This window comes from Mya arenaria, chromosome 8 (genome assembly GCF_026914265.1).
Source record: "Mya arenaria isolate MELC-2E11 chromosome 8, ASM2691426v1".
In the NCBI taxonomy this organism is placed as follows: domain Eukaryota; kingdom Metazoa; phylum Mollusca; class Bivalvia; order Myida; family Myidae; genus Mya; species Mya arenaria.
In genome coordinates this window covers 13081799-13094147 of record NC_069129.1, presented here as the reverse complement: position 1 = coordinate 13094147, position 12349 = coordinate 13081799, and the positions used below count along the sequence as shown (strand labels likewise).

The following is a 12349-nucleotide window of genomic DNA, read 5'->3' as shown; positions in this document are numbered from 1 at the left end:
GCAAGGCAAGTGGCAAGGCTATTGCAATGAATAAATATCCTTCCTCTACTTAATCTTGTTCAATAAAATGAAGTTAATTAACCCTTTAGCGCATCTATACGAGATGGAATGGCAGTACTGTACAGTATGGAATTTCCCCCAAAACATTGATGCGTAAATCATTGAATATATTATGTCAGTTTAATTTACCATTAAAATAAATAAAGATTATAATTTTTTGTAGGTAATAGTTTGTGTTACAATAGAGACAATAAGTAGCTGAGAAAATGATGAGTAAATTTTCTGCTGAGCTAATCGATGGCCAGCATGGTTCCGGTCGTAAAATAGGTCAAGTAAACAACATTTGTGCAAGCGTTTGATGATTAAGATCTTTTTATTCATTACTTGGAAAACATTTATCGGCTTTCTTTTTGTAAAGAATTTTATTTGGGGGTAATAAAGTTAAACAGACACTCTGGACTGCATCTCTCAGCTGGATGACAGCGGATATTCCTGCCACATTTCTGTGTATTATACACAAGAACATCAATTGTCGGCTTTTTAATCCAGATGGGTCTTTTTTATGATAGGGGTAATAAAATTTAGATTGATCCCAGCATTTTATTACCCTTTAATTTAATGCAATTATGACATTTCAAAGAAATGTTACAATTCCATCTTGGAAATGCATTCATAGAATAATTTAACATTTCATCATTGACACCATTTATTAGATAATTTAATTATCTATAAAAAATGTATTCACATAAAGAAGATTTGGAAACAATTATTTGGAGTAATATTGATTTTAAGGTAATACTGTTGTATTCATTTGCTTATTTTCAAATATCCTGAAAAGTACCTATACAGATAAGGACTGCTTATCAGTAAGATGGCTATTGACTGGGAGGTGTAATCTGGCCACTTGTCTATGTGCTAAAGGGTTAAGAATTATTAACAGAAAAACTTTTTTAAAAACATTTTACTATATACCTTTTGACAAATGAAAAAGTTTACATGCCATATATAAGTCAATATCATGTTGCATGCTAGTCATATGATTAAGCAAATTCAAATTAAATATAAACATCCACATAAACATGCAAATGCTGATAAAGTGGAATACACTCACATTGAATTATGGATGCTGATATTTAGTCTTGACGCTGGAGAATTCTTCCCTCCGTACAATATTAAAATTCACCTGCTGTGTCGAGAGTTTTTGCATATACTGCTTGGCCATAGTTCATAAACTATTCTTGATATTCAAATGAAATTTATTGGCCATACACTTGTGTGTAGCAAGGCCCATAACTCTGGCTTCTATAATTGTTGAGTTATAACCCTTTTTAACTATAAAATTGTTACAATTACATTCAAAGTTATGAAATGTGCAGTACTTTCAGCGCTCCCTAGCATCAACTTAAGGGATATTTAAGAATCATTAACAAGAATGCACAGTTAGGGATATAGTAGACATTTGAGTTTATCCTTTAACAGCCTTTAAGACTACAAAACTTAATTGACTTTTTTGCTTTATTTCAGAAGTTCCAACATGTCCATACAGTGTTAAAAATGTGGCGTGAGATATTCCACGGTGCCCACCCACAGACCAGGATCAGCCTGGAGCTACTACACACAGACCCTTCTCAACCCTTTCAATCACCTTTTGAGGGATACCTTAGGTACGGGTTTGAACTACTTTCAATGAAGCTTGCCATTGAAGGATATAAAAGCTACATACCTAACCTTCATGCAATATTTGTAACCCATGCATCTTATGAATATGAATATGTGTTCAACCATGCAGTCCCATGGCTGCGGTATTTGATATTTGTTATATTTCTTTGACAACAATAAAGAGTTATATTTTGTGTATATGTTCAGGAGGGGTTGATTCTCAGAATGCACTATTGGTTTCAGAACGTCTTACTTCAGTGACAAAATATACAAATATGTGAACAAATATATCCTCTTGTTTCAGTTGCTGTCTGGTGAAACCTGACAATAAGACACAGTGTGCCAAGCAGGTGAAGATTTTGCAATGTTATGATTTTTCATATTATCTTTTTTAAGTTTTATTTTAATTTACAAATAAAAAACTTTATATTTGATAAATTTAAATTAATACAACATCATTAATTAAATCATATGAACTAATAACACATTTATAAAGCCACAAACAGATTGAAAACATTAACACAAGCCCTGCAAGCCCTGCACTACTTAAAGGATTACCCGGTACTCAAATTCAGGGTTTTATATAGCAGGCCTTGTTGAAATCTTTTGATGCTTAGCAGTGGCATTAAAATTTGGGCTATTTGTTCATTAAAAACTCTAACTTAATTGACTGTTAAAACAATCGGGACTTTTCTCTAGTGATGGTCCACTTATGATACACTTAAACCTGGTGAGGATATTATTCAGCCTTTCAATACTTCAATACTTCCAAAAGAATTTATCATCTTATTTGTGTTATGTAGGTGGAGAAGCACCTTGTGACTGAGATGTACAACCGTTTCTCTGTGTTTGTGTCCAGCCTGCCGGTGGAAGACCGACTGTCTGTGACACCCATCCTGGCACACTATATCGGGCAGTTTGAAGAAGATACCCACATCAGTAAAGCTATGCTTGATTGGTAAGTATGTGTTTATACTTTGCCAGTATTTTTCGAAGAAATGGAGAGGAATTGACATACCATTGGGAGAGTCATGAACAAATATTAAAATTGGTTGTAATTTAAAAAATTGTTCAAGGTACTATCATGAAACCTTACACACAGTCATGTTTTCTATGGTAATGAGTAAATTTGTATGCAGATCAATTTTTCTTGCTCCAATATGTAAGGAATTAGGCATCTGAGAAATGTGGCATCTACTTACTTGTTAAAACTGTAGACAAATATCATACACAAAAGCAGCTCTTTGTTTGTATATTGCAGTTTACAGAGCCATGCTGGTGACCTGATGAAATACCACAATGAGCATACAAGTGAGGAAAACCGAGCGTTTGTCACAAAATGTGTCCTTAGTACTCTTAGGGAGTTGGCTGCAGTCATAACTCTGAAGGTATGATACAGTTGTGGATATTTGTGATCATCAAAAATATGACATTGTGATTTCCAGTCGAAGACTGCAAAGAAGTCTGTTTGTGTTTTAATAAAATTGTAATTTCCGAAAACAAGTAAAATAAATCAGTTTGAATAAATCTTTCAACAAGTTATGGGAAAGAGCTGCAAATCTGTGTTCTGTGAACTTTTTATGCCCCCACAAAGTGGCGGCATATAGGGTTGCCCTTGTCCGTACGTACGTCTGTCTGTCTGTACGTACGTACGTCCCGAAGATTGTTTCCGATCTAATTCTTGAAAACCGTTTGTCCAATCCTCACCAAACTTTAAACACATGTTTGTGACCATAATATCTTGATCAAGTTCGATAGTCATGGAAATCGCTTTAGTCATTTAGGAGTTACGGCCCTTTTTTGCCAAAAATACTTCAAAAATATATGTTTCCAATCTAATTCTTGAAAAGTATGTGTCCAATCCTCACCAAACTTTACATACATGATTGTGACCATAATATCTTGATCAAGTTCGATAGCCATGGAAATCGCTTTTGTCATTTAGGAGTTACGGCCCTTTATTTGCAAAAAAAGACTTGAAAAATACGTCCCGAAGATTGTTTCCGATCTAATTCTTGAAAACTGTTTGTCCAATCCTCACCAAACTTTTAACACATGTTTGTGACCATAATACCTTGATCAAGTTCGATAGCCATGGAAATCGCTTTAATCATTTAGGAGTTAGGGCCCTTTATTTCCTAACAATACTTAAAAAATATCTTATCCGATCTAATTTTTGAAAAGGATTTGCCCTTGTGCAGATTATCCTGAATAATCATTATTGTTTTAGGCACCATTACTGTGTTGACTATTACTAGTACCAGTACACATTCATTGTGTCATGGCCTATCTTTCTTGTAGAGTGTGGAGTTGAGCCAGATACAGAGAGTGCTTAGCATCTACGGGGAGGTGTGTCCGTCCGTCTGCCTGTCCCAACATCTACCAACGCTACTGTCCGGCATCGCAGCAAGGCTAAATGAGGTGAAAATTTACCTTCATAACAAAAATTCTAAAAAGAATAGCTCTAGTAGCATACGCATCACTTTGGCTAAAATATTTGTTGAATTACTCATGTACCGGTATACCCCATAATCTTTAGAGAAAAAGTAGTAACATAATATTATGTTGACAGTCACGTTTGGTGCTAAGTCCTTTAGTCTTTGTGTGTATGATGGTCTGACCAGGTCTATATGGCTGCATTGTGGTCTGACTTTGTCTCATCCAATATTCGACTCGTTCAACTGAATTCTGATGTCAAGAGAGATGTTTATTTTAGTTTACATTCACTATGTTTTCATTTAACAAAGTGCTTTCTAAATGTTGAGAATAAACAGTTGAAGAAATAGTCTGGTGTAAGGTCAAGAGACAATTATTGCATTGGGGCCTGTTCCAATAATAAATTTTGTGGTCGTAACTTAAAAATTCTTAAATCTTTGTAGACAATTTAGATAGCAAGTTTGCTGTTATTTTATTACCTCATCTTTGTGTTCATTTTTGGTACAGGCTGAATTTCATTTCAAACAAATATGTAGCTAAGTAATGAAAAAATGAGACTAAGAGCTTTACAGTTTTTCAACTCTGACACATTTGTATCTGACAAGAAAATATAGTTCAAGAATTGAAATATACCTGCCACACAAGCACAAACTACCCGTAATTTACCTTAGAGTTCGGACAATCTAAAAATTCGGACATCCATTATTATTTTCAAAAATGATTTATTTTAGGTACCTAATTTTCGGACACCCAAAGGACATCGATTGTAACTTTTACAGTTACTAAGTCTCACAGACCAAAATTATTGATCTTTATCGTTAAAGTGTCTGGCTAGATAACCTAACCGTATACATCACTGTGATAAGTTAGTTAGTTACTACCCATCCTAGTCTAAAATAAAAGACGTGTTATACGGGATTCTTCCAATCCAAAATATATATCAAAATCTAAAAAAAATCTGTCAACGTACAATTATTTGGACTACTACCCATCCTAAACGATTTATTGCCTGTTGAAAAGGATGTGTGATATATTTAATGGAGGATTAAAGAAACAACAGGGGCAATCAAGAGATTAAGAAAACACAAACATGACATGTTTGTAAAACGATCCGCCAATAAACTTTAAAACTTGTACCACACTTTTAATATAGACTTTTTTTGAAGCAATAATCGTACAGTAATACTCATTGTAACATTAATAGAACAATAAAAGTCAACACATTCAATGATACAGGTAACTATTTAATGTGATAAATTAAAGTTAGAAATGCAATACTTAAGTTACAATCAAAAACACCACCCAGACACATTAATCCTGCATAGCAATATCCATGCTCTCCATGAGATCCTCGTTGGTATAACTGAGAGTTATGTGACGTCACACAATGTGACTGTTTGATCTGAAGCCGATAAAAGGTGTTTTTTCATTTCAATGCATGTATAAAATGGTGTTGAATGGGATTTTAATTAACTTGATGAAGGAGTTACACTTATAGGCGTAATAACTATTGATAACTACGGATAAATTAATAAGTGGTAAAATGCAGACATGAAGAAAACTGGCAGGTTTACCATACATGTAGATAAAATGTAAAAATTGTTATTTTCTATGAATTCGAAGAGCAAAAAATTAATTATTTTAAGGTGTCAGAGCTCTAAGGTCAAGTACGGTAAATACATTCAGAAATCAAACTCTAATATTGTCAACTTTATGTACATACATTTCGTAACAAATGCTTTTCGTACCCAAATCACATTTTTTTCAGGGAAAAAATAGGGTCGGTCGGGTAACCTGAAACAGACCTATTTTTTTATTTGGCCTTAGAAATACTCGGTATCAAAACGTTCATTCTCTATATCACAGACAGTGGAGTTCAGCTTGCATGTTGAAACACCAGCCTACCAGGTGGGCGGGGAGAATGAGGATCTCTCCCTTCTTTCCAACGACATCCCGGCCACTGAGCCACCCAGTGTTGATACTTCAGACTCTGAGGAGGATCTGCACGCAGTTGGTGAGGAGAGCAGTTTCTCAAGATAGTTTGCAAGGACTTGTCTCAAAACATCTTGGATCAAATTCAAATATATTATTGTAAAATGTCTATTACTTTAATTGTGTTTACTTTAATCAAAGTTAAGCTAAAGTTCACAATCTTTTGGGTCTAATATACAAACATTAATTGGATGCATAATATAACACAGGGTCCCCTAGTAAGCGTTTTCGGGAGAGCCTGACACTGAACACTAGTAACAACAGTGGAAGCCTGAGTGGGCGGCTGAGTTCATTGAGTGCCCACAGTGTGGATGGGGAGGGATCGGTGACGCCCGAGGGAGGGTCTGGAGATGAGGAGACCAGCTCCGACTGGGACAGCTGGGATGAAGAGGAGGAGGTAAGACACTTTAGATAACGTGGGTTAACAATTACACGTGTAAAATCATGGCTGTTCACCAGTTTCAAATTTCATGATAGATAATCATTCTGTAGCATGAGCGTAACAAGATTGTTGTAGAAGCCAAATATAAGTTAATTTTTATGCTGCATGAAGAGAGAGCTTTGTCTGTCCATCCGTTTGTCCATCCTTTACACCCTCTCATTGCTGAATTATCTCCCCCTCGACTCTCACAGTATGAAATAATATTGATAAAGCTGCTTGTCTATATCATAACTCAAAAAGTACAGAAGGGATATAAAGGAATCTTGGAAAATAGATAGATAGCATTGAGAGGAAGTGCAGTGTGCAAGAGCTTTGATATCTCAAAGAGTTATCTCCCCTTTGACATTTTGTATACTTTATTTTTGTCAAGAACATCACTCCAAAAATCTTTGAGGTATTGACTTTAAACTTCATATGCAGATAAATCTATTTTAATGAGAAGTGCAGTGCACAAGGACAATTTCTATGTTTTTTGTATTTTAACAATATTGGCCCTCATTTTTAGCTCGACTATTTGAAGAATAGGTGGGCTATACTACTCGCCCCAGCATCGGCATCGGCGTCCGGTTAAAGTTTTAGGGCACGTTGGGATTTTCACTTATAAGTCCAATACCCTACATTCAATTGACTTAATACTTCACGCAGTTGTTCAGAGCCATCACATGATGAGGTTAGATAACTCCATATGTTTCTTTACACAGATTATGGCCCCTGATTGACTATGGAACTTAGGTTAAAGTTTTAGGACAAGTTGAAATATTTATTAATAACTTTTATATCCTTTGTTCAATTCACTTAATACTTCACACAGTTGTTCAGGACCATCACACAATGAGGTTACATAACTCCATTTTATCCTAAATACCAGATTAAAGTTTTAGGGCAGGTTAAAGTTTTAGGGCAAGTTGGGATTTTCACTTAAAACTCCAATACCATTCATTCAATTGACTTGATACTTCACACAGATGTTCAGAGCCATTACACAATGAGGTTAGATAACTCCATATTATCTTTTATACAAATTATGGCCCCTGATTGACTATGGATCTTAGGTTAAAGTTTTAGGGCAGGTTGGGATATTTTTTAATAACTTCTATACCCTTCATTCAATTGACTTAATACTTCACAAAATTGTTCAGGACCATCACCCAATGAGGTTACATAACTCCATATCCTTAATACAAGTTATGGCCCTTGATTGACTTAGGTTAAAGTTTTAGGTAAGTAAAAGTTAAGGGCATGTTGGGATTTTAAAAACAAACTTCTATACCGTTCATTAAATGCACTTAATAAAATTCAAAATTATTTACGACCATCTTACAACAAGAAACATAACTCCGTTTTAAGCCTAAATACAAATTATGGCCCTTGATTTTTTTTGGATTTTTTTTTAATTTCCTTTGAAAGGCATATTTGTATATTCTTAACCACATTTTCATAATGGGAAATCAAGTTATTTGAATGACTTGCCTCATTGTTTGGGCGGGCTGGTGGGAGGGCAGCATAAAAGTCACCTTATGTATCGAATAACTTTAGTTAGATTTGACATAAAGAGACCAAGCTTGGTATTATTACATCGTTATTGTATTCTAAGTCAAAGTGGTGTAGTCGAGCGCGCTGTCTTACGACAGCTCTTGGTATTCTTATTTTTTTGTCTAGAGCACATTTTTTGTCTTCCCCTGCTATTGTTTGAAACACCAAAACACATTTTTTTCTGTAATTATTTCCGGGAAGGGGGGGGGGGGGGGGGGGGTTGTGGCAGCATATTTTCCAATTTGCTTTCTTTTCTGAATTTGTACCTCTTCAGGTAGCACACAACTATATTACTATCAGCAGGTAAACATGTAACATTAAACATTTCTTGTCAGCAGTTTCAATTCTGATTTCAGGGTCAGTCAGCATTTGGGGATACCTTTGCTGTCTTCTTGGGAAAACTCCAGAAATCAAGTATGACAAACCTTTTTTTGAAGTTTTTTATCTTTAAATGAACATATGGGTTTGTTTCCTCAAGAAACCAAGGAGTGAGCAGCAGTTTCGTACCTGGGAGCGGTTTCCAACTGTAGAACTGTGAAACTGTACTGTTGAAAACCTCTCATAGGAACAATACTTGATGAAACAACCCTCGGATCTGTTATATATAAATGTGTAAATATGTAATTGTAATGCATTTGTTTAATGTTTTAAATATTTTATGGGCAAGCTTAACTGTGAGGAGCAATTAACACTGCAGTGTTTGCCACTTTTGCCTTATGATGTGGGTTCAAGTCCCACAAGGGGCAATCTTTGCCTCTCATAATGCACACAAGTACTTGTTACTTCCCAGGAACAGACTTGTGAGTGATTCAGATTAGCTGATAACTGTCTTCACAAAGCAATAAGTATGAACAAATTAAATCACTGTGAAGTGGACTAGTGGTTAAGGTAATCTATGGACTATTGCTGTTGTTTTTTAGGTACAAGAGACTTTCAAGCAGAGCTGAAACAATTACCAATCAAGCAGCGGACAGTTATATTGAACTTGCTGAAAAACTAAAGAGAGAGAGACACAGACCTGCTCAATTTACATCAGAGAGACACAAAAGTGCTTACATGAATGTCAACAATACACAAAACTACCGGAACTAGCAAGTACATCAGAGAAACACAAATTGCTTACATGTATGTATATCAAAGAGACATAAAAATACTTAAATGTACATCAGAGAGACACAAAAATGCTTACAAATACATTGGAGAGGCACCAAATTGCCAAAGAGAGACAAGTGCTGGCATGTACATCAGAGAGGCATAAAGCTGCTTACATGTAAATGCTCAAAGTAGTATCCAGTAGATTAGCTACATCTAATCATGATTCATTTTTACAAGTCACAACTTTGTGAAAATAGTTTTTATAATGATAAGAAAAAGACAAAATAAGTAACGAAACGGAAAAAAAATAAATTAATAGTTACCATAAGAGCATTGTATTTTCTACTGTATGTACCAGTAGACCTATGAACAAAGTACGCAAAATGGTGTTATAGCATTAGAAAATCTATCTGTGTGCATGGATTATAAATTGAAGTAAAATACAGGTTGTTGGTAATATATTTATTATCTTAACCATACAGCATAAAAACACATTGAATCTCATTGTTTCGCCCTAAATGATATTAAAAATAAAATAAGTTCCGCACACATTGCATGATTTGTGAAATACTGTAAATAGGGATACTGAAATTTTCTGTACGGGTAGAGGTCAGAATTTGTCTGAAATTCGGGTATTTTTAACTGCAGATTTCCGCAAGAATTAAGCTTTGATAAACAAACTTTATGAAAAGAATTGCCTCTTATGTTAACTTTACATATGACTTGTTGAATAGCATTACTCTGTTAAATGTGACTTGTTGAATAGCATTACACTGTCATAATTTTGTAATGTAAATATATGTGTAAATATGTACATACATCAGTCATTGAAATTAGACTTCTGGATGAACAAGCCCGAATTCATATACTATAGCTTGGCATCAAATTTTTGAACAAGCCCTGCTATATAAAATTCAGAATTTGAGCAAGCCCGGAAGACATTTTACCAGTGCAGGGCTTGCGGGCTTGTGTTAAATTTGACCACTGATGCATGTATGCTTGTTCTTAGCATTGTATCCCAATCATGAAAATAGAATTTAGTATTAAAATAATTTATATATTGTCATGTCAGGTGGTATTAAGAGCCACAAATTCCACCATATTTTAATAATTAGATGTATACTATTTATTGTATAGACATGTAAATTATTGTAAATAGTAATCTGTGATACTTGATTCTCTTGCCATATAATGGTTGTTTCTTGTAGGGACCATACTTTGTATTTCAAAGAATATCCAGAGATTGACTCTTAAACCTATTCTTTCATGTCTTGTATTTTGCATTAATTGTAATGGTTACCGTATATAGCATATTCCTTTTGAATGTTAAGGAGTTAGACTAGGAAGACATGCTTTTTTGTCTTTCTGTAAAAAGCTTACTCTGGAAACTACTACATGTAGTTCAATGTTGGAGTGTAGTTCAATGTTGGAGTGTAGTTCAATGTTGGAGTGTAGTTCAATGTTGGAGTGTAGTTCAATGTTGGAGTGTAGTTCAATGTTGGAGTGTAGTTCAATGTTGGCATGGCATGTAGTTCAATATTGGCATGTAGTTCAATATTGGCATGTAGTTCAATATTGGCGTGTAGTTCAATATTGGCATGGCATGTAGTTCAATATTGGCATGTAGTTCAATACTGGCGTGTAGTTCAATATTGGCATGGCATGTAGTTCAATATTGGCATGGCATGTAGCTCAATATTGGCATGTAGTTCAATGTTGGCATGTAGTTCAATGTTGGAGTGTAGTTCAATGTTGGAGTGTAGTTCAATGTTGGAGTGTAGTTCAATGTTGGGGTGTAGTTCAATATTGGCATGTAGTTCAATGTTGGAGTGTAGTTCAATGTTGGAGTGTAGTTCAATGTTGGAGTGTAGTTCAATATTGGCATGTAGTTCAATGTTGGGGTGTAGTTCAATATTGGCATGTAGTTCAATGTTGGAGTGTAGTTCAATGTTGGAGTGTAGTTCAATGTTGGGGTGTAGTTCAATGTTGGAGTGTAGTTCAATGTTGGAGTGTAGTTCAATGTTGGAGTGTAGTTCAATGTTGGAGTGTAGTTCAATGTTGGAGTGTAGTTCAATGTTGGAGTGTAGTTCAATGTTGGAGTGTAGTTCAATGTTGGAGTGTAGTTCAATGTTGGAGTGTAGTTCAATATTGGAGTGTAGTTCAATGTTGGCGTGTAGGGTAGTTATTATATCAGAACATGTATCAACATGAACTTTTGTGTGACACAGATTGATCAAGACTTCATTGTGCAGCTGTACCAGAACAATTACGTGTTATACATATGAGATGATGTCAAAAATCCAAATCCTGAATAGAAAATGGAGTATAAGGGATTCTGGCCTAAAGCAGTGTAAACGGGCTTAGTTAGACCCCTGTTGAAATTGTCATTTATACTTATTTTAGTCATTTATATCCATTTCAAGGTTTTTATAAACAAATTAAAGAAATATAAAGGTCTCAATCCAGAATTTAAGATTGATCCTTAATTATCATCGCTGGTAACAAATCATGTTTATTGTCTTTCCTTTTAGAGTCTTCATTAATTGTAAAATATATAAACACTGGATTTTAGCCAGGTTTTAAGAAGGGCAGGGTGCTGCAGAAAAGGGACAGGGTGCTGCAGAAAAGGGACAGGGTGCTAATGGTTAAAAGGCCACATTGTACTGGGCTGCGAAGAACTTAAAATATTATAAATTTCACAAAATTGCTAGGAATGGGTTTCAGTAGTTTTTAGTTTCAACTGCCAGATATAATAAGTTTGTATGTATTCATAATCATGTAGTGCATATAAAAAGAACAGGAAATATTTGATTACCCAAAGGAATCAATTCTATAACGGCAGAAGGAAGCACATGGGCAGAAGGGTGCATATGCTGGTCTCCATGAGGGAAGAGGGTTGCACAAGCTGGTCTCCATGTCAGCAGGGGGTGCTTCCAGAAAAGCTCATTAGCTAAAAACCCTATGGTCATTTAACACAGTTAAACATTTTTGAGTCTCATGGGGATGTTAAAAAAGGTATCTATCTGTTTTAAATACACAAATTATAGTAGTATAATATTATTTATCCTTTTAGAATGCTCATCTAGTGTAAAATCTTTGAAACTTGAACACAATGTATAACATTCTGAGTTCCATAGGATTGTTGGAAAGCTTACACAAATTGTTTGTATAATATTATTTATGTTGTTATGA

At 34.9% G+C, this 12349-nt stretch overlaps 1 protein-coding gene across 2 annotated transcripts in view; it reads left to right on the top strand.

Annotated features, from left to right (window-relative positions):
- LOC128244975 (uncharacterized) overlaps nt 1-10907 on the top strand; it is a 33215-nt gene extending 22308 nt beyond the window's left edge. For both annotated transcript variants that reach the window (XM_052963148.1, XM_052963147.1), the window contains 9 exons: nt 1525-1664; nt 1964-2009; nt 2463-2617; nt 2921-3047; nt 3961-4080; nt 5962-6109; nt 6297-6484; nt 8419-8476; nt 8983-10907. In XM_052963148.1, coding sequence (XP_052819108.1) covers nt 1525-1664; nt 1964-2009; nt 2463-2617; nt 2921-3047; nt 3961-4080; nt 5962-6109; nt 6297-6484; nt 8419-8476; nt 8983-9062 — 1062 coding nt within the window. In that variant the 3' untranslated portion in view covers nt 9063-10907. The remainder of the gene's footprint in view (nt 1-1524; nt 1665-1963; nt 2010-2462; nt 2618-2920; nt 3048-3960; nt 4081-5961; nt 6110-6296; nt 6485-8418; nt 8477-8982) is intronic.
- The last annotated feature ends 1442 nt before the right edge of the window (nt 10908-12349 follow it).